Source organism: Ostrinia nubilalis, chromosome 25 (assembly GCF_963855985.1).
Source record: "Ostrinia nubilalis chromosome 25, ilOstNubi1.1, whole genome shotgun sequence".
In the NCBI taxonomy this organism is placed as follows: domain Eukaryota; kingdom Metazoa; phylum Arthropoda; class Insecta; order Lepidoptera; family Crambidae; genus Ostrinia; species Ostrinia nubilalis.
Window position 1 is genome coordinate 7,662,697 of NC_087112.1, and position 26,415 is coordinate 7,689,111.

General features: G+C 44.1%; 1 protein-coding gene across 1 annotated transcript in view; it reads left to right on the top strand.

Moving 5' to 3' along the window:
* LOC135084100 (titin homolog) overlaps window positions 1-26,415 on the top strand; it is a 36,794-nt gene that overhangs the window by 5,768 nt on the left and 4,611 nt on the right. The window contains exons 6-16 of the mRNA XM_063978845.1: window positions 2,476-3,871; window positions 4,578-4,715; window positions 5,623-5,796; window positions 8,299-8,499; window positions 11,855-11,972; window positions 12,991-13,132; window positions 14,229-14,749; window positions 17,813-18,451; window positions 19,117-19,273; window positions 24,595-24,739; window positions 26,016-26,149. Coding sequence (XP_063834915.1) covers window positions 2,476-3,871; window positions 4,578-4,715; window positions 5,623-5,796; window positions 8,299-8,499; window positions 11,855-11,972; window positions 12,991-13,132; window positions 14,229-14,749; window positions 17,813-18,451; window positions 19,117-19,273; window positions 24,595-24,739; window positions 26,016-26,149 — 3,765 coding nt within the window. The remainder of the gene's footprint in view (window positions 1-2,475; window positions 3,872-4,577; window positions 4,716-5,622; window positions 5,797-8,298; window positions 8,500-11,854; window positions 11,973-12,990; window positions 13,133-14,228; window positions 14,750-17,812; window positions 18,452-19,116; window positions 19,274-24,594; window positions 24,740-26,015; window positions 26,150-26,415) is intronic.

The following is a 26,415-nucleotide window of genomic DNA, read 5'->3' on the forward strand; positions in this document are numbered from 1 at the left end:
GATATCTTTAAATAAATAAATAATAATAATTTTACACTATTACCAGACAAAATAATTAAGGTCAATATATTGATTTAAACTTTCATTGTCATTAACATAAGTAAACTAGTTATTATTATGGTCAATAGTTTAGTCAGTAACAATTTGACCTTACTAATGTTATGAACAGCTGTTAATTTAACGTAATACATAAAGAATTTGTTAGTTTTCATTCATAGTTTATGATATTTATTGTGTGTGTGTGTGTGTGTGTGTGTGTTTCATTAAATCTTTATGTATCTTAGATTAAAATAAGTAACTAGGTATAATAATTAAAACTGAGTAAGCTTAGTTTTTCAAAATCACTGTAGTATGTTAAAGAGCAATAGCATTGTTTGCACACTTATTGATTGATAGTAACTTATTTTATTTATCTTTTCAAAACATCCTTGTCTTTCTTGTCAAGAAAAGCATCATATAGCACATTTATCATAATTTTAATTTTTTGCTGTTTCTTTAGTATTAAAAGCCAATAAAATCCAGCTATGTTGCAGACAACATTTTACTAAAGTCCGGTTGCCAAGCACGCTCACTGCGGGCGCTTGTCGCACAGTCGCGACAGCAATATAATTACGTGCGAGCTATAAAGATGGGTAGCTTGGGGTCATTGGACGAAATTCTACGTGCTCGGCGACCGGACTATAAAACAGAAATCTCTTTTCATATAACTTAAGTTGATTTGCGTCACAGAACAGACAGTCCATTGCCAATAAATTACTATACTTACTTGATCAACATGGAAATTGGGGGAGGCCTATGTTCAGCAGTGGACGTCCTATGGCTGAAATGATGATGATGTTGATTTACTTACTCGTTAGTACTTGGACTTTTTTTATTATTATTTTTTATCCACAACGAGGAAGCTCTTTCATTTATTTTTCATTTGTGTGCAATATTGTTGGATTCCACTGTCGTCAACTTGGTTATAACGCTTGTTGTGTGGTACAAAGCACGCAAGTTCCGAGTTCACCAACCGACCGGGCAAAAGCGATGGAAGACACGATGCCGCAAGAAGAAGCGTGAGTCGGAAGACTTCATTGTAGCATAGTGAAATGGATAGCAAAACACTACTTACAGGCACTTAGAGTAGGCGCACACCGTTGATTTTTAGTTGGCCGATAGTTGTGCCCGATTTTAAATTGTATGAAGAATCGGCCAAATCGAATCGACGTAGTGTGCGCACTCCCATACATGCCCATACTGATCAACTGCCCGACTAAACTATCGACCGACGAAAAATCAACGGTGTGCGCCTACTCTTATAGGGCAGATATGTACCATCCTAGACTGCATCCCACTTAACATCAGGTGCGATTGTAGTCAAATACAGTCAAATACGTCAGCAACAGTTCGGTTCAGATCTTCTTCAGATTTAGATGCCCTGTCATTCCTCCCGTGCCGCGCATATACCTCGTTAGCAGAGTAAATACAAATGAGTAGGTCATCTTCATAGAAACGCACCGAGCGCGGTTTGTATGTGAGCGCGCCAATATACGTACCTATGCGGCGCGCACGCCCACACTGACAAAATTCGCAACCACGACTGGCTCCCCGCTAAATTTTGTCAGTGTGTGCGTGCGCGCCGCATACGTGTTGGCGCGCTCACATACAAACCGCGCCCGTGCGTTTCTATGAAGATGACCTACTCATTTGTATTTACTCTGTCGTTAGGCACTATCTAAGTTAAAAGCTAGACCTATAGCTGTACGTGCGACTTTGTACGCGTGAAAATGTCGTAACGTGATGGTATATAGCCTTCCCCGATAAATGGGCTATTCAACACAAAAATGTTTTTTGCAAAGACCAGTAGTTCCTGAGATTAGCGCTTTCAACCAACCAAAAAAGTTCGAGAAACTCTTTAGCTTAATAAGTTTAGTTTCGATTTATTTTGATGGGTACAGTAAAGAGTTTTAACTATAAATAAGTTATATTTACATTACGACCGTTTTTATTACTTGTGTATTTGTATAAGTGTGCGCAGACACTACACTGTGCGCGTATGCACTTTGAACAGAACCGGGACAAAATCGGGACATTATATTTGAAAGAATTTTGCTATTCATTTTTCTATGCCTGTAGCCTTATTGTAGTTAAGGACGGGTAGTGGTGACAAAACTAGGAAGGTAACAGGGATTTTGAAATTGAAGGTTCATTACTTTGTAATTTGTAGGAATATTACCGTTATTTAATTATGTATCATGTAGAACTAGCATAATAATTTAAGTAGATAAGTAGAATTTATCATTTTTATGTTGAAAAGGAGTGATGTGACTTAAAATTAGAGGGAATCATAAAGAAATAGCAACACTAATTTTGGGTCAAACTCTTTTACAATGTAGTTTAGTTAAAATAAGTTAGTCATATGAGTATTTAGAAGTAATTAGTAAGTAAATTATTATCATTTACATTGCGTTTAACACTTTATTTCGATTTTAGACGAAACAAAAGTGGATGAGCTCATACGTGAGGCTAAAAAGGCGAAGGCTGCTGGCAAAGATTTCAAATTCGACTACCAGAAACTTCTGCCTGACTACGACAATCCGTTTCAAAGAAAAAAAGATGAATTCGTGCCGAATGAAAAAGAGAAAATCGAGGACGACCGCGCTTCCTCCTCAAGCAAGAATATATCAGATAGAGACAAGAAAGATTCTGAATCCAGTTACAAACCCAGGACATCTGATAAGTATGAACGAAGGCACTCTGACTACAGAAAAGATGACCGGAAAGATAGATACAAAGATAAGAGTAAAGAAAGAGACAGGGAGAGGGATAGAGAAAGGGACAGAGATAAAGATAGGGATAAGAGTAAGGACAAAGAAAAGGAAAAGGACAAAGATAAAAAGGACGCAGATCGTGAAGTGAAAAAAGATGATAAAGTTCCTAAAGAGACAGATGTGAATCTAAATGATTATTTAGTCTGTGATACTTGGTCTTTAGATAATGAGGATAAGTCTATTTCTAGTCCCAAGGTTGACCCTACGAGGTACTCGATGATGAGGGCTAAGCAGGCAGCAGATTTGCTGAAAGCAAGCCTTATGAATAGGGACAGGTGTTCAGAAAGTCCCAGCGGTAAACCGGCGAAGTTAGAGAAACTGCAACCAGTGATGGATTCTTTCGAATACGAAATTGACCCGACCGAAGACGAAGCGTTAGACATGTTTGACGAAGATTCGGTGCTGGAAAAGTTTAATAAACCGACGATAGTTAAGGACGACCCGTTCGATTCTCCGATAGATCTGAAACTGTTTGATTATGACCAAGATTTGACTAAGGAAGGTGTGATAGACGCGAATGACGATAATTTCTTGGAATCTGTTATTAACGAGATCAAGCAAGAGAACATGAGTGATGAAACTAGTCAGGACAAGGGTTTGGTTGAATACGATTCTCCCAAAGACGATTACGATGATAATTCCAAAAACGACGCGAGTTTGGGCTCAGTTACACCTGAATTGGATGACAGGATGCGAGACTTGCAATCGAGCCAGCGTAGCAACTACTCAGACGGTTACAGGTCTACCGAAAGCGGTTACAAGTCTACCGAAAGCGGTTACAAGTCAACTGAGAGTGGTTACAAGTCAACAGAGAGTGGTTACAAGTCGACAGAACCTAGTTACAAGTTGACAGAACATGGTTACAAGTCAAAGGATCGGTATAGGCCGAGCACTCGGCAAGCGGACAACTACCGTCTTTCGGTGGAGAAGGAATTGGACGATTCGTTGGAAGCCAACAATATGTCGAAGAGCACCGTGGATTCACTGGAGACGTGGAGCTTCGTGCTCAAGATATGCCAGCCGTTGCTGTTCAGGCACGACAGGAATAAATGTTACAAGTAAGCTTCTATTTTTTAAGTAAGACAGGTAAGGCCCAGAACAGACGGTGAAACGCAACTGCAACGAAACTGCAACTGCTAGTTACTTTTGAGTTGCATCTAAGTTTCTGCCATAGCGTCCGTTGAGAGACCACACATGACGCGACCAGTTTGAAACTTTCAGTTTCATTCATCAGAATCATTAGAAAGTTGCAGTTTCGTTGCAGTTGCGTTTCACCGTCTGTTCTGGGCCTAAATAGAGATTTTACATTTTTACATTTAGTGAGTTTGTGATAGTAGATTGATTGATAAGTAGATCCCTATCTATTTATTGCTACAAAGCAGTCTATTTCAGACAACAAAGAGAGAGTTATTTGAAACAAAATGATTCTGGTTTATTTGAAAATGTTTTAGTTTTGTTTCGCTGATGTTCCATCAAGCTGACGGACGGTTAAGTAGCGACTTTATGTGTATGTCCAACAGTAAACTGCTATAGACCGATGATGATGATATACTTTCGTAAACTCGAAGCTTCTTGTATCTTATAATACAAGAAGCTTTAAACTTTCGCGTTCCATTTCAACTAAATTCGGCTATGATGCAGCCGAAACGTCAAGCCGTGAGTACACAATGTAACTTATTCATCAACGTCGCGTTAAGACCCGTGTCTTTCTATTTTAGTCTTCTTGTATTATCTAGAGTCTAATCCATCAATGTCTGTTTCCAGGGAGACGCACAGCCACCCCAAGATCTGGTTCGCGGAGAACCCCAAAGGCTGCAGCTGCGTCAAGGACCGCTCCGTGGTCTACGAGGAGCTGGAAATGTGCAAGATGGCGCTTGTAGACCGTGTCTATGGCTGCGACCAGTAAGTGACTGTTTGTTTTTTATGCCCGTTTCACCGATAAGCCCCTACATCGGCGTCCCCTAAGGCCTGGTACAGACACAGCTATAATTCCGCGGTTGCTAGGCAGTTCTTGTATATTTGCATCAAATCGTTACCGCACGGCTACTGCCTCTGTGCCTCGCCAATCAGAACCACCTAGAAACCGCCTGTGTCTAAACCAGGTCTAAAGTAGTTTCCCAAATCAGATAGGATATAATGGAAAAACTTAAAACTTGAATCCTACTATTCTACTAATATTATAAAGGTGAAAGTTTGTGTGGATGTTTGTTACTCTTTCACGCAAAAACTACTGGACGGATTTTTATGAAACTTTACAGTATTATTGTTTATAACCCAGAATAACATATAGGCTATAATTTATGACGATCTGTGACAAACTAAATTTCACGCGGGTGAAGCCGCGGGCAAAAGCTAGTACTTCATAAATTCATATCATCATACTAGATTTATATTGTTTTTATTTTTAAAGAAGTGGTGTCTTGGAGTTTTTGATCATTGTATTATGTATTGATACTAGCTCTGCTTAGTTTTTTTGGCTCTGGCTTGTTCCCATAGTCAAACTTATATTGAAATGATATGCGTTACTGGATGAAGTAAAATGCCTATTACATTTTTGAGATTGTATACATTTTTGGTGCTCGGCGATGATTACGAGAAAACAAGAGAAGTTGGTTTATTAACTTTATCATATAGACCCAAGCTTAGTAAGTTTTGGGACACTGACAGTATTAAATAAATAAATAAATCTTTGGACAAATAAATAAATCTTTGGACAATATCACACAGCGCCAGCTAGCCCCAAAGTAAGCAACTTAATGCTTGTGTTATGGGTGCTAGCTTAACGGATATATTAATCCTTTTCCTCCAGGATCCCCGACGAAGCCCCGCTAAAGGCCCGGGCTTGGTACCCGCGCGGGGCGTTCTGCGGCCCCGCCCCCGCGCCCGCCTCCGACTGGGAGGATGAGGAGCGGCCCCCGCCCCCGCCAGGGTCGCTGACCCCGCAGCATACCGAGGAAATATACCTGGATAGGGAGTATCAGAGGTAAGTGGGGGATGTATGTAGTTGTGGAGTGAATGTAGCGAGTAGATAAACTTAGAAGAAGGTGTAGTAAATAATGAGTAGATTTAGACAAACTTACAAGCAGATATCACGCTCCAAAGAATCTGGAAATTTATAGACTCAACGGGACTAAGCAGTGAACTCTAAAGACAAGGGCTGCCACAATAGATCAAACCTGGTCGAGTTGGCGCAAATAAAAGCCCAAAAACCAATAATAATAATAATAGACAAACTTAGAAGATAGGTTTAAAGCCCGGTCCGTGAGCACGTAGAATTTTGTCCAATGACCCCAAGCTACCCATCCTTACCGCTCGCGCGTAATTATATTGCTGTCGCGACTGTGCGACGGGCGCCCGCAGTGAGTGTGCGAGCGCGATAGCAACATAATTACGCGCGAGCGATAAGGATGGGTAGCTTGGGGTCATTGGACAAAATTCTACGTGCTCACGGACCAGACTATAGCATATAATAGATTTAGATAGACACTTAGGTTGAAGATAGGCTTTTGTAAAACTTGAAAAAATCTATTGCCTCAAGTGGGATTTGAACCTGTAAATTGCTAAGAAACTAAGATGCATAATGCTAAATTCATAACTGCAGAATATAGGCTCATCTTGATAGTTTGTTGTTATAGAATCTAGAATAATATTTAGACCTTACTTACAGTCTACTAGAAAATTGAATTTTAACGGAATAATTTAGATAGAAATTATAAATTATTGACGATTTTTTACATGCCTAAATTGAGTGACTTTATCGTTCACTGATCCTTAAATGTAGATGCAGTTTAAGGCCTTCAGACGTACGTTTTGTCTAATAACCCAATCGTAATCTAGCTGCATTCATGTAGGAACCATTTAAGGCTGCCTTGATCTCATCAGTATAATAAAGAAATAAGGAAGGATAAACATAAACCAACTCCTAGGCTGGATTCCTTAACTTTGTCTTGGGCGACTAATCGTTCAAGGACTTTCTGTCATCACCCAAGAAGCTGCCTTCTGCCTATGAGTATTAGCACTTAAGTATAGGAGCAGTAGGCTCATTATTGTGTAATTTTCACGCCGACCCGCCTGCCCAGCGAGTGGGAAACCGAAGAGGATCCCAGCTCGTTCACGCCACAGCACGGAGAAATGTACTTGGACAGAGAGTACCAGAGGTGAGATTGATGCCCGTATTCACAAACATTACTATGAGGTCTCACAGAGCGCGCGGACGCACAGGGTGACCAATCACAGAGCTCTATTCAACGCTGTGCGTTCGATTTGCTGCTTCACTTAAGCAAGCATCGTTTGTGAATTCGGGCGTGAGTGTTGTCTCAAACCTACCTTGGAAGAAAAATTGGCAGCGAATTTTGACTCAGTTGAATGGGCGGAGTCAATCAAAATTGATAGGGTGTTTGATTTGTAAATGAATGCAATAAATTCTATATCCTTTATGTCTAAGATTGGCAGATTTCCTAGACAAAAAAATACTAAATGACCCACTCATTTTGTGTCTTTAGCTAAGAGCAATACTGTTAGGTCCCTACTGTTAAGGGTAAACTTGAAAGGGCAAGAAACGTTGGGCAAGAAGGTTGTGTTTCCTGTAGTCAGGTTATGAGATAATATTGATACACGACATAGTCTAGCTCAGTGCCTAGGGTCAGTATGGACCCCCTGTGAGTCCGGTAGATTTTGTAGTCACAGTCATTGCTTTGAAGTCTTAGCTCCAAGCGTCTGATCTCTTAAGCTTTAACCACACCAACGCGTGCAAATCGCCATCGCCGGCGCGATCATAGGCCAATGACAGGTCGCGTGAACTGTCAAGGGTCGCGCGAACTGTCATGGGTCGCGTGAACTGTCATGGGTCGCGTGAACTGTCATGGGTCGCGTGAACTGTCATGGGTCGCGTGAACTGTCATGGGTCGCGTGAACTGTCATGGGTCGCGTGAACTGTCATGGGTCGCGTGAACTGTCATAGGTCGCGTCAACTGTCATGGGTCGCGTGAACTGTCATGGGTCGCGTGAACTGTCATAGGTCGCGTCAACTGTCATGGGTCGCGTGAACTGTCATGGGTCGCGTGAACTGACAAGGGTCACGCGAATTGTCATGGGTCGCATGAACTGTCATGGGTCGCGTGACTTGTCATGGGTCGCGTGAACTGTCATGGGTCGCGTGAACTGTCATAGGTCGCGTCAACTGTCATGGGTCGCGTGAACTGTCATGGGTCGCGTGAACTGACAAGGGTCACGCGAATTGTCATGGGTCGCATGAACTGTCATGGGTCGCGTGACTTGTCATGGGTCGCGTGAACTGTCATGGGTCGCGTGAACTGTCATGGGTCGCGTGAACTGTCATGCGTTGGTGCGGTTAAAGCTTTAGTAGTTACGATAGAAGTCTTGATCCTAAGCGGGAAGAAAATGACACAGCAGGACATATCAAGAAAAGCTCAATTAAAGGTCAAAAAAGTACATCTTCTACAATAAATAAACCTCCACAACGCAGGTTCATGCAAGCCGTCTGGCCGGACGTGTCCGAGCCCAAGGACACTTCTCGCAGCACCACGCCCATCCGCCAGGTCGCCAGAAAGAAGAAGAAGCCAGAAGAAACTGAGAAAGAAGAAGATAAGAAGAAAGCAAAGAAGGTCAAGCTTAGCAGCGAGGGGTGGAGCCAGGAGTCCGATGTGGAAGAAGAGAGTGAGAAACAGTGAGTGGTTTTATTTGGCTATCAATTGTTTAATTAATTTAGTATTAGGCTGGTTTTAGAGTCACACTGACGCACGCTAACCGTTCCGTCTCCTTTTTGCGAGTGTTCCACTGATGATGTCAGTCATGAGCAGTCTGCCCATCATATCTTGTGGGAGTGTGATCTTTGGAAACATGAACGTGATATAATGCTTAATTCAATACAACATACATCTGTTTCCGCAATTTATTACACCGATCTTGTCGCGACAAGGAAAAATTTCCGTGCTTTTAAGCGATTTTGTGAAAAATATTATTGGCAGGTAGTTGCTAATTGCTCATAAGATAGGCCCCCTTAATTTAATTTATTGTCCGTGGTGCATAATCTTTTCTTAAAGGTTTTAAACCTTTGTTTGTCACCTGTCATCCGCTTTGCAATGGAGGGAAGTCGAACCTTAATTTCGAACTCCTCCTATGTTCTTCTGATTAATTTCGTTGCGGGTCCAATGACAGTTTAACTTTCCCCCGGGACAAACTTGACCTTCATTGGTTGGGTTTTTGTGGCGGTCAAGCTGTAGATCCTGGCTACACAGGAGTTGCAGTGGTGGGAACGAGAGGTGGGAATAGTCCCGTGACGCACGCTAACCGTCAGCGCTGACAGCCAAAATGTATGAAACGTCGGCGCCGAGCGATCATCGTCACTCAGAAACGTTCCCTTCAATTACATACATATTGATCTGTTAGCGCCGACGATCAGCGAGCGGTCAGCGCGATTCTAAAACCCACCCGTATTCATAAACATTACTATGAGGTCTCACAGTGCGCGTGGACGCACAGGGTGACACACAAACCAATCACAGAGCTCTATTCAACGCTGTGCGTTCGATTTGCTGCTTCACTTTAACAAGTATCGTTTGTGAATACAGGTGATAGTGTCTATGAAACTGGTGATTTTCTACTAATGCTATTAATAAGTGGGTCATTCATGTGGGATTTTTTTTAGTATACTTATATCATGTGAAGTTGCTGTATGGAATGTAGAATGACTTTTTTCAAAGAAATAAGAGTTAAAATAAACAATTTCGAAATGTCTTTGTACGACTTTGAATATAATTGTACACTTTTGAATGTGAAAATATTGAAAGAACTAATCTTTTTTATACCATAGTGGGACTCTTGGGTGCCTTGAAACAAATAATAAAATTGTGCAATTGCTTACGCTGAGGGCCAGAAGATGGTCGTTTTAAGACTATTTACTCGATTGCGCCAGAATTACATATTGCGCCCTTACTTGCATATATTGACATTTTTAGATAAACTGATTAAATGGGTGAAAAAACTAATTTATTACTAGCTAGTATTAGAAAATGACATTGTTTTTCATTAGTACTAACGTGCTCTCTACAGACGGGCGACTGCGGCGGTGGGCTTTGCAGACGTATTTTCTCTCAGTCCCGAGCCTGTCACTGTCCAATGGTACACGTAGACATTATTATGACCCCCACTATGCCCCTACCTTCGTTTTCACTTTCACCGTATACCTTCCATCCCCCCCTTTTCACGTTTTGTTTGGACGGTGTCTGGTGTTCGATGTACTTTAATTGAACGTTTTTTATTTTAGCGTCATTCATACCAGCTTATTTTAAAATGTTGTTACTGATTTCTTACTTACTAATTACACTTTCAATATTCATTTAGAAAGAGACTGCTTTCGGTCGATTAGCTTCGCTTTTGCAGACCGTTATGTTCGTTTTTCGAATTGTCTAAACTAAAACCATAATGCATCAGGGCGTATTTGCAATTTTACAAATATGCCAACGTCGATGTGCCTGATACAAAAGCATAGCGTATTGTAACTTTTGCACATGTGGACAAGGCTTTAGACAGACGCCTCTACAAAACTGAAGGCCGATTATCCGTAATCTAAATATTTAAAAACATCACCTTGTCCTTGAATCTTCAGCATGTTTTATGGCATGTTACCACCACAATTCCACCACCATTGTACGAAATGTTATTTGTGATTTATTTTACCATATTATTTAGCATATAATGAATAATGATTTTTATTTCTAATTCACGTGTGTGCTTTAATGATTGTTGTGTATGTGTTGGTGTTAAATGTGTGAGTGTGTATACAGTTTATTGATTTCAATAGAGACCAATTTCCTCGTAAAATTAATAAATATCTGTGAAGTTCCATTGATATTCTTCCTTGCATTTCTATTCTTTCCATATAAGATAAAATATGTTTTCGTCATCATCTTCATTACGTCAAATATGTTTCCCGCTTTTGTAGATTAAAAAAACACTAAAAAATTTTATCTTTATGGACACGAGTAGATTCATACGTCCGTATTCACAAACATTACTATGAGGTCTCACAGTGTAAGACGCACAGGGTGACACATGAACCAATCACAGAGCTCTATTCAACGCTGTGCGTTCGATTTTCTGCTTCACATAAGCAAGCATCGTTTGTGAATACGGACGATAGATTTGTAGCGTCAAAGGTGGGTTTACACTATGTTCGGCCAACAGATATATCAAGCATGATTTATAACTTGTCAATATTCAATGAGGGCTATCGTTTTTATACTTAACAGTTGGCACCCCTGGCGATTGACAGGACCTTACTCTACAGTGGCGCCATCTTGATGAGTGCAAATGCGATAGTCCTCCTACCACTTTAGCGCTCACAAGTTGGCGCCACTGTCTTCGCTACTAGCAAGTGACAGGACCTTACTCTACAGTGGCGCCAACTGGTGAGCGCTAAAACGATAGCCCTCATTGCCTTAGTTATGCCTCGTACCCACCTACGATCTTGGCCCGACATAATCTGAACCAACACATACCCTATTTATAAGGCCTCAGCCTCGAACTTAGCGGGCAGCGGGGCGGGAGCGGCGGCGGCGCTGGAGCGGGGCGGGCAACGCAGACCCGTTCTCGAAACAAGCGGGCAGCTCGCGCGGCGCTTTAGCGGCGAAGTGTTGTGTTCGGGTTTGTGTTGCCGAGATATTTGTTTTTATTCGCAAACGAAATGTCTGAACAACGGCGACAATTTTATTTCGATTCAAATTTATTCCTAACGCTCGATTTATTGTGGGCAAAAGAAGGAGTGCGCTGCCCGCTCGTTGCCCGCTCCCTCGCCGCTGCCCGCTCGTTGCCCGCTGCCGCCCCGCTGCCGCCCCGCTGCCGCCCCGCTGCCGCGCCGCTGTTTTCGAGAACCAGTCTATTTGATTTTACGCATAAGATCCTGCCGCTCCCGCGCCGCCGCGGCCGCCGCCCCGCTGCCCGCTAAGTTCGAGGCTGAGGCCTTACACTTGTATCTCAATAAATCAATAATTGACAATATGTTCTGCAAATTATTCCCTTAGCAGCAAGAAGTTAAAAACAGAAAAAGAGAAGTCACGCAAGAGGAAGCACTCGGTGTCGAGCGAGACCACGCCCACCGAAAGCGATGATAGCAAGAAGAAGAAAAAGCTAAAAAAGAAGGTAATTTATTTTACTTATGAGTGAATTAGAAACTCTAGCGAGTTTGGCGAGGCACATACACTGGTCATCACAAAAATCGACCCTCCCGCGACAAGCACTTTCAAACGTATGCATCCCCACTTCCCACCAATATTGGCACCATTTAAAAGCCTAGTTTCTTCATTTCATTAAAGGAAAGATTCTTACCCCAAAAATGTGTCTGTAGAAGAATCCAGAGTCACTGCTTCAAAAATTGGTAGTTACGCTTGAGCCAACTTTTATGGCTATAAAACTGTTAAGTTGGGATTAATCGCTATCCATCTGTTAAAGAGGACACGTGAGATCATTATTTGGTTTTATAACCATAAAAATTGGTCTAATTGATCCCAGAGGTGAGCCCAAAGTGATGTCTTTTTTCAAGTCATATTTATTGTATATCGCGTTTATATTAATCGTTTATTAAGAAATTAAATGTGTTTTTCTTTAAGGATATTTATTGGGCTTTCAAATAACACCAATATTATTGGGGCACCATGATTGTGTCAGTAGAAACGAGTTTTCCTGTAAAACGTAGGTGGGCCGATTTTTGTGATGACCAGTATAGTTCATCGAACTGATGGCCGTTGAGGGAGAAAAGATTTTAAATGACATAATGTATATGACAATAACGTTTATATCAAATACTAGCGGCCGCCCGCATCTTCATACGCATGGATCCCGTTTTACCCCCTTAGGAGTAGTTTCGTAAAATTCTTTCTTAGCGGATGCCTACGTCATAACATCTACATGCATGCCAAATTTCAGCCCGATCCGTCCAGTGGTTTAGGCTGTGCGTTGATCGATCATTATGTCAGTCAGTCAGTCACTTTTGTATCTTTTATGAAGGATTTTCTATGAATATAACGATTCAGTAGACATGTGAATCGTATGCAATGCAATAACATGTGGTATTTTTTTATATTTAACTTAATTGACATTTCTGTACGAAGAAGTAATTAGTATTCATTCTGTGGTTGAACCTATTATTTGTAATTTACAGGGTAGTAAGAAACTAAAGGCTAAGTTGGCAAAGAAGCGTCGCATGGACAAGAAGATGAAGAAACGCCTGAAAGACAAACAGAAGAAGAAGAAGAAAACACCGAAGGTCGAGGAGATCAGTGACGACTCTGGAGATGAAAAAGGTACTGAGTGCTTCATTATTATAATAATAATAATCCGAACTTGTACTTGAGAATAGTCAATACAGACTATACTTTGACCGCGCTATACTCACCGATCGGACTACACACTATAATAGACCAGACATCACGCTTCAGGATAAGAATAACCGCACAGCAACTATAATAGATATAGCTATACCCAACACTCATAACCTGCAGAATTCAATATCAGAAAAACTATCCAAATACACAGATTTAAAGCATGAAATCAGGCGGATGTGGCGCCTTAATGAAGTTAACATCGTTCCAATAGTGCTTTCAACAACAGGCGTCATACCGAAACAACTACACCAATCATTAAATACACTTAATTTACCACCACTCACCTACATATCACTACAGAAGGCAGTAGTTCTGAACACCTGCAGAATCGTAAGAAAATTTTTACAAACCCATGACAGCCATAACCAACCAACAAGGGCAGACACCGACTCTACAACCACAAACTAAAGATACAATTTTATCAGGATTGCACTTGGCTTAGGCCCGTGCATTCCCTCGAAACCGGCGAAAAGCTGAGGCACAAAAGTGTACACCGATAATAATAATAAATTATTGTCATTATAATATACTTTGAACTTTATTAAGATGATGATAAGGCTATAAATAATTTAAAAACATATTCCCTTGATGAGTCTTGTTAAACAGTATCATTAGCCCAGTCAATGACTGCTCAAAACGCGGTATATTATACAGGGTGGAAACGATAAGTGATCTTACTCGATTATTTCTAAACTATACAAGATATCAAAAAACTAGTTACTGATCCTGAAAGTGCTTCATGAGCTCTATCAAACGGTATCAATAGTTTAGAAATAATCGAGTGAGATCACTTATCGTTTCCACTCTGTATACGTATTTCCCTTTATAACTCTTTCTACTGGACTACATTGTATTTTTTCAAATTCGTAACTAAAAAGTAGATAAACTGTTGAAGGGCCTTCTCTAATTTCATAAAAAAAATAATATCCTAAGTAAACTTAATATTATAAAATATTAATAATATTATAAAATTAACCCCGCAAGTTATTAATGAACTATCTGTTTTAAATTGTAGAAAAGAAAAAGAAAATCAAAAAGAAAAAGCAACTAAAACTTAAGAAAATCCAAAAGAAGAAGAAAGTGCAAGTGAAATCATCCAGCAGTTCGTCATCAAGCAGTAGCAGCTCTGACAGCGAGTCCGAAGAAGAAAGAAAGAGGAAACAGAAGAAGAAAGAACTAGCCGCTAAAAAGAAGAAAGATAAAAAAAAGAAACGTAAACAATCTTCAGAGAGCGACGAGCTTTTCGACGTTAATGTACTTAACAACATAAAGACAGAAAGATTGAGCGACGATGAGTTCTCTCCAAGACGGCAGAAGCCAAGAGAAATTATTAACGTGAAAGAACTACAAAAAGATTTTGTAGGTAGTAACATACATATAAAGCAGGAGAAAGTGGAGTCCCCTGTAGCATCACCTAAAGAAGCAGTTAGTCCGCCGATAGTAGATATTAAAGAAGAGAGCTGTGAGGTGCTGCAAGACCAATCTACGCCGCCTGAGAAGGTGGAGACTAAAGTAGAAGTAGTGGAACCAGTGAAGGTAAATCAAAATCAAAAAATCAAAATCAAATACACTCGGCGTCAAATAAATCGCACCTCCCGCGACAAGCACTTTTCAAACGTATGCATTCCCACTTCCCATCAATATTGGTACCATTTGAAAGCCTAGTTCTAAACTTCATTTCATTAAAGGAAGGGTTTTTACCCCAAAAATGTGTCTTTAGAAGGATCCAGTCTTCTTAAAGCCAGGTAGTTACGATTGAGCCAACTTTTATGGCTATAAAACTGTTAAATTTGGATTAATCGCTATCCATCTGTTAAATAGGACACGTGAGATCATTATTTGGTTTTATAACCACAAAAATAAATATTGGTCTACTTGGTCCCAGAGGTGAGCCCCAAATGAGTGAGGCCTTTTTTCAAGCCACATTTATGGTACCTGTTGTTTAAAAAAATTAAATGTATTTTTCTTTAAGTTTATTTATTGGACTTTCAAATAACACCAATATTTTTGGGGCACTATGATTGTGTCAGAAGAAAATCTTTAAAGTTCGCGTCGCGGAAGGTGCGAGTTATTTGATGTTGAGTGATAAAATACATTCAATATAATATTATTTTATGTTAAAAGGTGAACCACCGTTATGGTAAACTGAATTGTACATTGGTACGTTTTTGATATTATATTACGCATACATTAAGGAATATTATACGGTAAAAATGAGAATTTTAACTGATGCTGTAAGTCTTATACAGTAATTAAAACTAATTAATGATTTCATCTAAGATAACGTAAAATGGAACGCTGAAAGTCAATCGGTTAAAGACCCAATACACTGGACTGTCCTTCCCGTGACATTGGCAGGGGGGTGCCACCATCGTTCGATATGGAAATAATCGGAACCAGCGATCCGGTATTGACGGTGGCGCCCCCTCTCAATGTCTCGGGTGGGACAGTTCAGTGTATTAGGTCTGTAAGGTTTTTGGTTTGTACAGATAAAACCAAAATCAATAGTTCGTTTAATCATCTGTCAGTGTAGCAATAATATGTTACTTGCGAATGCTTATTGAAACTATCGGTGTCTTGTATTTATTGCGATTAATAACATTTTATGCTATTTCTAACGGATTCTGTTTGTGCTTGCGATTAGTCTAACCTACGTTATAAAAAAAGGTTTTAGAATAAAGTGTCATTACAGAAAAGAGAATTTCTAGGTGAATTTAGATTTTTTCTAATTTGGTTTTCTCGAGAAATACATTAGTTAGTTAGCAATCTCAAATAAACGCAATATTATACTAATACGAGCAAAAGTATGGAATCACCATCTTGTTCCGAACGATTTGAAGAACTCAGTGCCAAGCTTTAGTTTAGTTATTTAACTGGTACCATTTTTAATTTAATCTTCATAGTCATTTTGTTCTAATGATCACTCGAAACTAATGGGGTGATTCCATACTTTTGCTCGCGAGTGTAGTATAAGAAGGCATAAAAACGACATGAAATTTGTAGCTGTACATAGAACTTAGTACCGGCAGGCCTGTTCATCTCCGCGAGTTTACATCGAAAACAAAACACGCACGGTGGCCCACCTATAGGATACTATTCGACAAGGCCTCACATACGAGCGAACATTGACTCGCGCCATACTCGCGCACGCGTATTCTTGTGTATGATGGAAGAAAATAAAGAAAATGGTGTACTAAATACTGTGCAGTATTTAACTGCCTAATAATAATAAAAACACAGAATGTACTTTTTTAAGTTGCCTCAAGACACTGGGAGGTAAATAAGTAGTTAGTATTATTCATGTTAATTCATGCTAAATCATGTATTTCCTCCGCCATTTTCCGCAGTTTGGCACCTCACGTCACATCATTTTACCGAAGTCAGCCCTATAGCTTCGGCGCAGTGCCGATCACTGACGTTTGTCAACAAAATGGTGCTTGACTCTTGAGACAGGCTAAATTACACCATATTGTTAATGACATTGAGCATAATTTTTTTAAAATACCTTCGCGAAGTATAACTTCTGTACGTAGTACTTATTCTGTGGTACCGGTACCAACGCTTCATAGAAAGTGATCACTTTTAAAATGTATCTTTTAGCTCTGCCCAATTGCATTTTGTGACTGTTGTAATAACTTAACATACATCATAGGAATTCACGTGTTGTGATTTTTTATGTAGTAGCTTAGAAACTTTAAGAAAGTAGTTTTTTATCCACAGCTTGGAAGCTTTTGAACTGCATTTCAACTGATCGAAAATATTGATTGACAATAAAAATAATAAAACGTAGCAATCACGTAATAAAAATAATTGACAAGTGTAACAAAATTACTTATAGCCTGACCAGGAACATAAAAACCCTCGCCATGTTGCGGAAAACTAATGGTACTAATTTCTTTTAATGGCAACAGTAACTGAAAACTTCATTGACATGTCACCTTGCATGTCAGTCTATTGCTGTCAAAGTGTAAACAAACTTTATTTTAAATGCGCGCAATTGATTTTGTAAATGAAATTGCTAAAATCTTTTTATAGTCGTGAAAGAAAAGTGGTTCACAATGTGTTAAAGTATTTGTCGAAGAGAAATACCAAGGGTTCGGACAATATTTTCATTGATAAATGTTTCCAACAAAGGTTGTCAAATTGACTGACATGTTTACCGTATAGTACAGTCCACTATGAAAATTAGCTGTGGTTTGTTTCAACTACCTATTTTAAAGTTTTTTGTCACTTTCTAAGTGTTGAATTTTATGGAATTGGGAAAGAAGTACCGAGTTTGAAGCGTTCATGAGCAGACATTGCAGTTGAATATTCAAGTTCTGAATTTGATTATTGATGAATAATAAAATAAATCCTACTAGCTCGATTGATGGTTTCATTTAATTGATTTAAACCAGGTTACCTCTAATAATATTTATTCGTTAATTTATGAAAATATCAAATTAGCCCGTAATCCTGAATCCTGATACATAAAGTTAGCCTATTAATTTAACACAGGTACGACTGTACTCAGTGTTGCACTATCAAATGCAATTGACGCGCCTCTATGCCAGGGTTTTTATGTTCCTGGTCAGGCTATAAAAAACTTTAACTTTACAGGAACCGACCCCTGAGCCAGTCCAAGAAATTGAATCGCCGAATAATAATATGCTAGAGGAATCTCACTCCATACCCCTCCCCGACGATCCAATCACAACTACCAATTTGGAAGATATTGCTCTTCCATCTGAAGACAACAGAACAGAACAGAAAGCAGAGCCCTCTCAAACGTATTACGAAGTTAAAACCGATCAGGCTGACGTCTATCAAAAGCAGGGCGAGATATATGAGAAACATGGGGACACTTATCAGAAACAGGGGGATATTTATCAGAAGGAGGGGGACCTCTATCAGAAATACGGGGATCTGTACCAGAAGCAAGGGGACGCATACCAGAAGCAAGGGGACGCCTATCAGAAACAAGGGGACACCTATCAGAAACAAGGGGACAATTACCAAAAACAAGGGGACACCTATCAGAAGCAAGATTCTTATTCGAAACAGACTGAATCGTATACGAAACAGGGTGATGTTTATCAGAAGCAAAGCGACAGCTATCAGAAACAGGGCGATCAGTACCAGAAGCAAGGGGACGTGTATCAGAAAGATTTAGAAGTGGAGGGGGAAGAGAAGTTTGCCGACAGCTATGAGATGTTGGAGCAGATGGCGATGGCGTATCAGAGCGATGTTGCTAATCAGGTAATTTATTATTGCTGCTTTTGGAATTTATACTTTTATAACTATCCCATGTGTAAGGCGGCCACGACCCAAGGCGGAAACCTACGACCGTTATTTAACTTTAGACAACGTTTAAGCATCAGTTCACGAGTGAGACAGAGACAGGAGACAGATAAAGTAATAAACACATAAAAAAATCACGGTTTTCCTTCGCGACCGCTTTCTCTTAAGACGACTTGAGTTTTTGAAATTCATAGTGTCATTATTTCATTTAATTCATAGTGTCATCATTAGCTTATTTAGTCTCTACTGCAGGAGCTTACCATAGGACAATTAAGGACATTGCCTCCACTCCTTATGCCAAGGCTGCTCAACTCCAGGCCCGCGGGCCACAGTGTGGCCCCCAAAAGAATTTTAAGTGACCCGCGCATGTACAGTTTGAAAAAAAAAACGCACCAAATAAAAAGTCCCGCCGAGCACAGTACAAACTTTAAGATCTCTCTGAAGTTAGCTGTCAAAAATGTAGGTGGCCCGTCGTTAACGACTAAATTCACCGTTTGGCCCGACTCTTCAAAAGGTTGAGCAGCCTTGCCTTATGCTAACCAGATGGGTTGGTCTGGAGATATTTATCACTCTCTAGCTAAGTTCCGTTATAGTCATATTATTAAGATGTCGGTATATTCCAGCACCTATCAGGAACAGTATCCATAGACCCGGCGTTGGATTCGCCGCAATCGCAACGCATCGAGACGGTGGTCCGGCGGCGCGGCGAGATCAAGTGCGACTGGCGCGCCGGGGACACGCCTGCCGCCCAGCAGACGCAGCAGCGGCCTTCGCGGTGGGGTGAGTGGAGACAGGACTTGGAGTCTACTTCCAGGCTGTCTATTACAGGTCGAGACAGACGTCAGAGTGTCCTCCTGCTGGAGTAAGCCAGGAGAACTTCTGCAGGAGCCTTTAAGGCTTGTCGCAGCGCAAGTTTACTACAGGTTTCTGACCCAAGTGAAGCCAGGAAAACTTTTGTAAAAGCCTTTAAGGCGCTTCGTCGCAGCGCACATGGCTGTAGTGTATTACAGGTCTAAAGAGATAGTCAGGTGTCTTCGAAGAAGGTCAGCTAATAAAGCTGCCTCGCGCAGCGCAAGTTTACTACAGGTCTCTAGCCCAAGTAAAGCCAAGAGGACTTCTGTAGGAACTTTAAAGGCGCCTCGTCGCAGCGCATAAGACTGTAGTCAGGTCTAGATAACACGTCAGCCTGCTCTCCCGCTGGAGTGAGACAGGAGAAAGACTTCTGTAGGAGCCTTACTCTTGCGCGCTCTTCTCGATGCGCTAAGACGAGGCGCCTCATCGCAGCGCATCGAGACGGTGGTCCGGCGGCGCGGCGAGATCAAGTGCGACTGGCGCGCCGGGGACACGCCGGCGGCCCAGCACACGCAGCAGCGACCTTCGCGATGGGGTGAGTGGAGACAGGACTTCTGTAGGAGCCTAGGAGCCTTAGAGGCTGCCCTACGGAGCCAGGACTTCTGAGGAGCCTCATCGCAGCGCATCGAGACGGTGGTCCGGCACACGCAGCAGCGACCTTCGCGGTGGGGTGAGTGGAGACAGGACTTCTGTAGGAGCCTAGGAGCCTTAGAGGCTGCCCTACGGAGCCAGGACTTCTGAGGAGCCTCATCGCAGCGCATCGAGACGGTGGTCCGGCACACGCAGCAGCGACCTTCGCGGTGGGGTGAGTGGAGACAGGACTTCTGTAGGAGCCTAGGAGCCTTAGAGGCTGCCCTACGGAGCCAGGACTTCTGAGGAGCCTCATCGCAGCGCATCGAGACGGTGGTCCGGCAGACGCAGCAGCGACCTTCGCGATGGGGTGAGTGGAATCAGGACTTGGAGTCTACTTTCAGGAGGTCTATTACTGGTCGAGACAGACGTCAGAGTGTCCTCCTGCTGGAGTAAGTCAGGAGGACTTCTGCAGGAGCCTTTAAGGCTTGTCGCAGCGCAAGTTTACTACAGGTCTCTAGCCCAAGTGAAGCCAAGAGGACTTCTGTAGGAACCTTAAAGGCGCCTCGTCGCAGCGCATGAGACTGTAGTCAGGTCTAGACAACACGTCAGCCTGCTCTCCCGCTGGAGTGAGACAGGAGAAAGACTTCTGTAAGAGCCTTACTCTTGCGCGCTCTTCTCGATGCGCTAAGACAAGGCGCCTTCGTCTCAGCGCATCGAGACGGTGGTCCGGCGGCGCGGCGAGATCAAGTGCGACTGGCGCGCCGGGGACACGCCGGCGGCCCAGCACACGCAGCAGCGACCTTCGCGATGGGGTGAGTGGAGACAGGACTTCTGTAGGAGCCTAGGAGCCTTAGAGGCTGCCCTACGGAGCCAGGACTTCTGAGGAGCCTCATCGCAGCGCATCGAGACGGTGGTCCGGCACACGCAGCAGCGACCTTCGCGGTGGGGTGAGTGGAGACAGGACTTCTGTAGGAGCCAAGGAGCCTTAGAGGCTGCCCTACGGAGCCAGGACTTCTGAGGAGCCTCATCGAGACGGTGGTCCGGCGGCGCGGCGAGATCAAGTGCGACTGGCGCGCCGGGGACACGCCGGCGGCCCAGCACACGCAGCAGCGACCTTCGCGATGGGGTGAGTGTATTCAGGACTTCTGTAGGAGCCAAGGAGCCTTAGAGGCGCCTCGTCGCAGCGTACGAAGCCTAAGTCCACTACAGGTTTCTTATAGGTAACCCTTCCGCTGAGGAAAGTGGAGCCAAAATGACTTGTGTAGGGGTCTTAAAGGAACCTCGTCGTAGCGCACATAACTGTAGTCTTCTGCAGGTCCACCCGAGGATTTCCACAACGATCGGTCCTACGTTGCCCTACGGAGCCAGGACTTCTGTAGGAGCCTTTTTCTTAGAGGCGCCTCGCCGCAGCGCATCGAGACGGTGGTCCGGCGGCGCGGCGAGATCAAGTGCGACTGGCGCGCCGGGGACACGCCGGCGGCCCAGCACACGCAGCAGCGACCTTCGCGATGGGGTGAGTGGAGACAGGACTTCTGTAGGAGCCAAGGAGCCTTAGAGGCTGCCCTACGGAGCCAGGACTTCTGAGGAGCCTCATCGCAGCGCATCGAGACGGTGGTCCGGCAGACGCAGCAGCGACCTTCGCGATGGGGTGAGTGGAATCAGGACTTGGAGTCTACTTCCAGGTGGTCTATTACAGGTCTAGACAGACGTCAGAGTGTCCTCCCGCTGGAGTAAGCCAGAAGAACTACTGTAGGAGCCTTTGAGGCTTGTCGCAGCGCAAGTTTACTACAGGTTTCTGACCCAAGTGAAGCCAGGAGAACTTCTGTAGGAACCTTAAAGGCGCCTCGTCGCAGCGCACATGGCTGTAGTGTATTACAGGTCTAGAGAGATAGCTATTAAAGCTGCCTCGCGCAGCGCAAGTTTACTACAGGTCTCTAGCCCAAGTGAAGCCAAGAGGACTTCTGTAGGAGCCTTAAAGGCGCCTCGTCGCAGCGCTTGAGACTGTAGTCTACTACAGGTCTTGACAAGACGTCAGGCTGTCCTTCCACTGAAGTGAGTGAGCCAGGACTTCTGTAGGAGCCTTAGATGCGCCTCGTCGCAGCGCATCGAGACGGTGGTCCGGCGGCGCGGCGAGATCAAGTGCGACTGGCGCGCCGGGGACACGCCGGCGGCCCAGCACACGCAGCAGCGACCTTCGCGATGGGGTGAGTGGAGATAGGAAACACTTAGCAGCCTCTAAAGGTGACTCATCGCAGTGCAAGTTTACTTCAGGTCTCTAGACAAGTCAGATGGCCCTTTCCGCTGGGGTAAGTGAAGCCAGGAGGCAGCGCATGAGACTGTAGTCTACTACAGGTCTAAGCAAGACGTCAGGCTGCTCTCCTGCTCTAGTGAGTGAAGCCAGGGCTTCTATAGAGTAGCCTTAGAGGCGCCTCGTCGCAGCACAACGAGACGGTGGTCCGGCGGCGCGCCGGCGACACGCCGGCGGCCCAGCACACGCAGCAGCGACCTTCGCGATGGGGTGAGTATCTACTTACAGAAGCATTGGATCGACACGGCACACCATAGAAGGAAATAGAGTCTTTGTATGGCGTTAAGTCAAGTGAAAGCAACTTGTGTCTACGTTTGCGCAGCCTCTAATGGTGCCTCGTCGCAGCGCATGAGGCCAAAGTCTATTACGGGTTTAAATATTCAGGTGACCCTTGGGATTGGATGAGTGCTCGTTTATTTCAGCCAAAGGACGCCAACTGCTCGACAAAGACCTCCCCCAAGGTGACTCCTCCCACAACGACGCTGCTCGCATCCAGGTGCATTCCGCAATCGTCACTAGATCGTTGGGAGTGCTCGAGACTGTAGTCAGGCTGCCCTCTCGCTGTAGTGTGACAGAAGGACTTCTGTATGAGCCTTAAAGGCGCTTCGTCGCGATGGGGTGAGTGGAGCCAGGACTTGGAGTCTACTTCCAGGCGGTCTATTACAGGTCGAGACAGACGTCAGAGTGCCCTCCTGCTGAAGTAAGCCAGGAGAACTTCTGCAGGAGCCTTTAAGGTGCCTCGGCGCAGCGCACATAACTGTAGTCTACTACAGGTCTAGAGAGAGATAGGCAGGTCTCCGAAGGTCTCAGAAAAGGACTTCTGTAGGAGCCTTAAAGGCGCCTCGTCACAGCGCTTGGGACTGTAGCTTACTACAAGTCAAGACGTCAAGATGCTCTCCCGCTCTAGTGAGTGAAGTCAGGGCTTCTATAGAGTAGCCTTAGAGGCGCCTCGTCGCAGCACAACGAGACGGTGGTCCGGCGGCGCGCCGGGGACACGCCGGCGGCCCAGCAGACGCAGCAGCGACCTTCGCGATGGGGTGAGTATCTACTTACAGAAGCATTGGATCGACACGGCACACCATAGAAAGAAATAGAGTCTTTGTATGGCGTTAAGTCAAATGAAAGCAACTTGTGTCTACGTTTGCGCAGCCTCTAATGGTGCCTCGTCGCAGCGCATGAGGCCAAAGTATATTACAGGTTTAAATATTCAGGTGACCCTTGGGAGCGAACACTCGTCCCGTTTATTTCAGCCAAAGGACGCCCACTGCTCGACAAAGACCTCCCCCAAGGTGACTCCTCCCACAACGACGCTGCTCGCATCCAGGTGCATTCCGCAATCGTCACTAGATCGTTGGGAGTGCTCGAGACTGTAGTCAGGCTGCCCTCTCGCTGGAGCGTGACAGAAGGACTTCTGTATGAGCCTTAAAGGCGCTTCGTCGCGATGGGGTGAGCGGAGTCAGGACTTGGAGTCTACTTCCAGGTGGTCTATTACTGGTCGAGACAGACGTCAGAGTGCCCTCCTGCTGGAGTAAGCCAGGACAACTTCTGCAGGAGCCTTTAAGGCAAGTCGCAGCGCAAGTTTACTACAGGTCTCTAGTCCAAGTGAAGCCATGAGGACTTCTGTAGGAGCCTTAAAGGCGCCTCGTCACAGCGCTTGAGACTGTAGTCTACTACAGGTCTAGACAACACGTCAGCCTGCCCTCCCGCTAGAGTGAGACAGGAGAAAGACTTCTGTAGGAGCCTTACTCTCGCGCTCGCGCTGCGCGCTCTTCTCGATGCGCTAAGACGAGGCGCCTTCGTCTCAGCGCATCGAGACGGTGGTCCGGCGGCGCGGCGAGATCAAGTGCGACTGGCGCGCCGGGGACACGCCTGCCTTCTGTAGGAGCCAAGGAGCCTTAGAGGCGCCTCGTCGCAGCGCACAAAGCCTAAGTCTTTTACAGGTAACCATTCCGCTGAAGAAAGTGGAGCCAAAATGACTTGTGTAGGGGCCTTAAAGGAACCTCGTCGTAGCGCACATAACTGTAGTCTACTGCAGGTCCACCCGAGGATTTCCACAACGATCGGTCCTACGTTGCCCTACGGAGCCAGGACTTCTGTAAGAGCCTTAGAGGCGCCTCGTCGCAGCGCATGAGACTAGTCTACTACAGGTCTAGACAAGACGTCAGGCTGCTCTTACGAGCATGTCAAGAAGCTGGTCTTCCGCCGAAACCCTTGTTGAAATGTAAAAGGTAGTAGATTGTACCACTTTGTCTGTTCTCATTGTTTATGGGCTAATCAACAAACCGTACTTGAATCATTTCAATCATCAGTGAAATTTGTATCCAAAGCTATAAGATCAATAGTAAACCTTGTCATCCTTCCCCACCAGGTCTGAAGCCGGGAGAAGTGAACATAGTCCTGACAGGAGGGCCGGCAAGCGAGCCCGCCGTGGCTTATCCCATCCGCAGCGTGCTGGAGCGCGGGCCCTACGAGATACAGACCCTCGCCAATAGGCAGGACCACCAGAACATCGGGTGAGTGGGGTATTGTTTTAGGGTTACAGAATACTGGGCGAGTTGAGTGCTGTTTGGAAATTCTAGTAACATTGAGTGAGTTTAATGCTGTTACTGAGAAATACAGACCGTCGCTAATAGGCAGTACGACCAGAACATCGGGCGATTGGGGTATTGTCACTGAAAGTTCTAAAGCCTGGTCCGTGAGCACGTAGATTTTTGTCCAAATACCCCAAGCTCCCCATCCTTATCGCTCGCGATTCTACGTGCTCACGGACCAGGCTTTAGAACGTTGGAACATTGGGGGAGATACAGATCGTCGCCACCAGGGAGGACGACCAGATTATGGGGTGAGTTGGACTATTGGAGGTCCAAAAGTTGGAACATTGGGGGAGATGCACCACAGGCAGGACATCGATTGAGTGGGGTATTGTCAATGAGAGTTAGGGAAATATTGAGTTAGTTGGGTATCTGTTACTGAGAGATGTGAGTTGCTGCCCACTGTTTCGGAGTACTAGGGCCGCGTATCCAATAGAGGAAGCCTCGGGCCGAGCAGCTGCCTCGTCCAGGCAGAGCAAGCAGGGACGCTGCTTCAACATGCGGCTGCGTCATGAGGCAAATTCGTCGCCGCGAGCTGAGCCATATTGTGTCGCTCGGAACCAGGCAGCCGCTCGGCCCGAGGCTGTCTCTAGTGATATTTTGTAAAAAAACTAAAACCTCATTAAAACTCATTTATTTCTGTAAATAGGCTTAAAAAAAGCACTTTTATCAAATCAAATCAAATCAATAAAATTTATTTCAGACACAATACAGTCCATACAATAAGGAAAAATACTTTTACTGTGAGTTCGGTTCTGTTATTGATAGTTTCTAGTAACATTGAGTGAGTTGGGTGCTGTTACTGAGAGATACAGACCGTGGCTACTAGGCACAACCACCAGAACATCGGGTGAGTGGGGCACTGTAACAGAGTTATAGGAATATTGGAGCAAAGACGGGAGAGGTAAACATAGACCTTACCGTGGGCCCTTGAGCCACCCTCATCCGCAGCGTATTAAACGTAAAATTGCTGAAGCTAGGAGAGGTTTTCTCCTGTTCAAATTGTCGCTCCACTCTTCATTACATTGTAGACAGCTAACGGATAAGCCAACCAGCTAAAAACAATATTGAGACACTCCCGAGTGTTTCGATTAATGCTGAACTGAGAATATTGTGACAAAAAACCGCTCTTGACATAAAATTCACTTCTCTTTGTTACAATTTTTTATCATTAAATAATTATGGTTCTCTCTGTCAGGTACGATGAAGCATACATGGACATGTTCGGCTCTTCCGACCGCATGCAGTACGGTGACTGCTTTGCCACGGAAACCCCTGCGCCGCGTCTGTCATCCCTGGATGAAAGAATCAACCGGGCACTCAGGGAAACCAGTGAGTTGTAGTGCCTTCATTATACTGGTGGTCATCATCAATCCGGGCTAGAAATAATGGACATGATTGCGATTCGGGCCGCATAAAGAATCAACCGAGCACTGAGAGAGACTAAAGCCTGGTCCGTGAGCACGTAGAATTTTGTCCAATGACCCCAAGCTACCCATCCTTATCGTTCGCGCGCAATTATATTGCTGTCGCGACTGTGCGACGGGCGCCCGCAGTAAGTGTGCGAGCGCGTCAGCAACATAATTACGCGCGAGCGA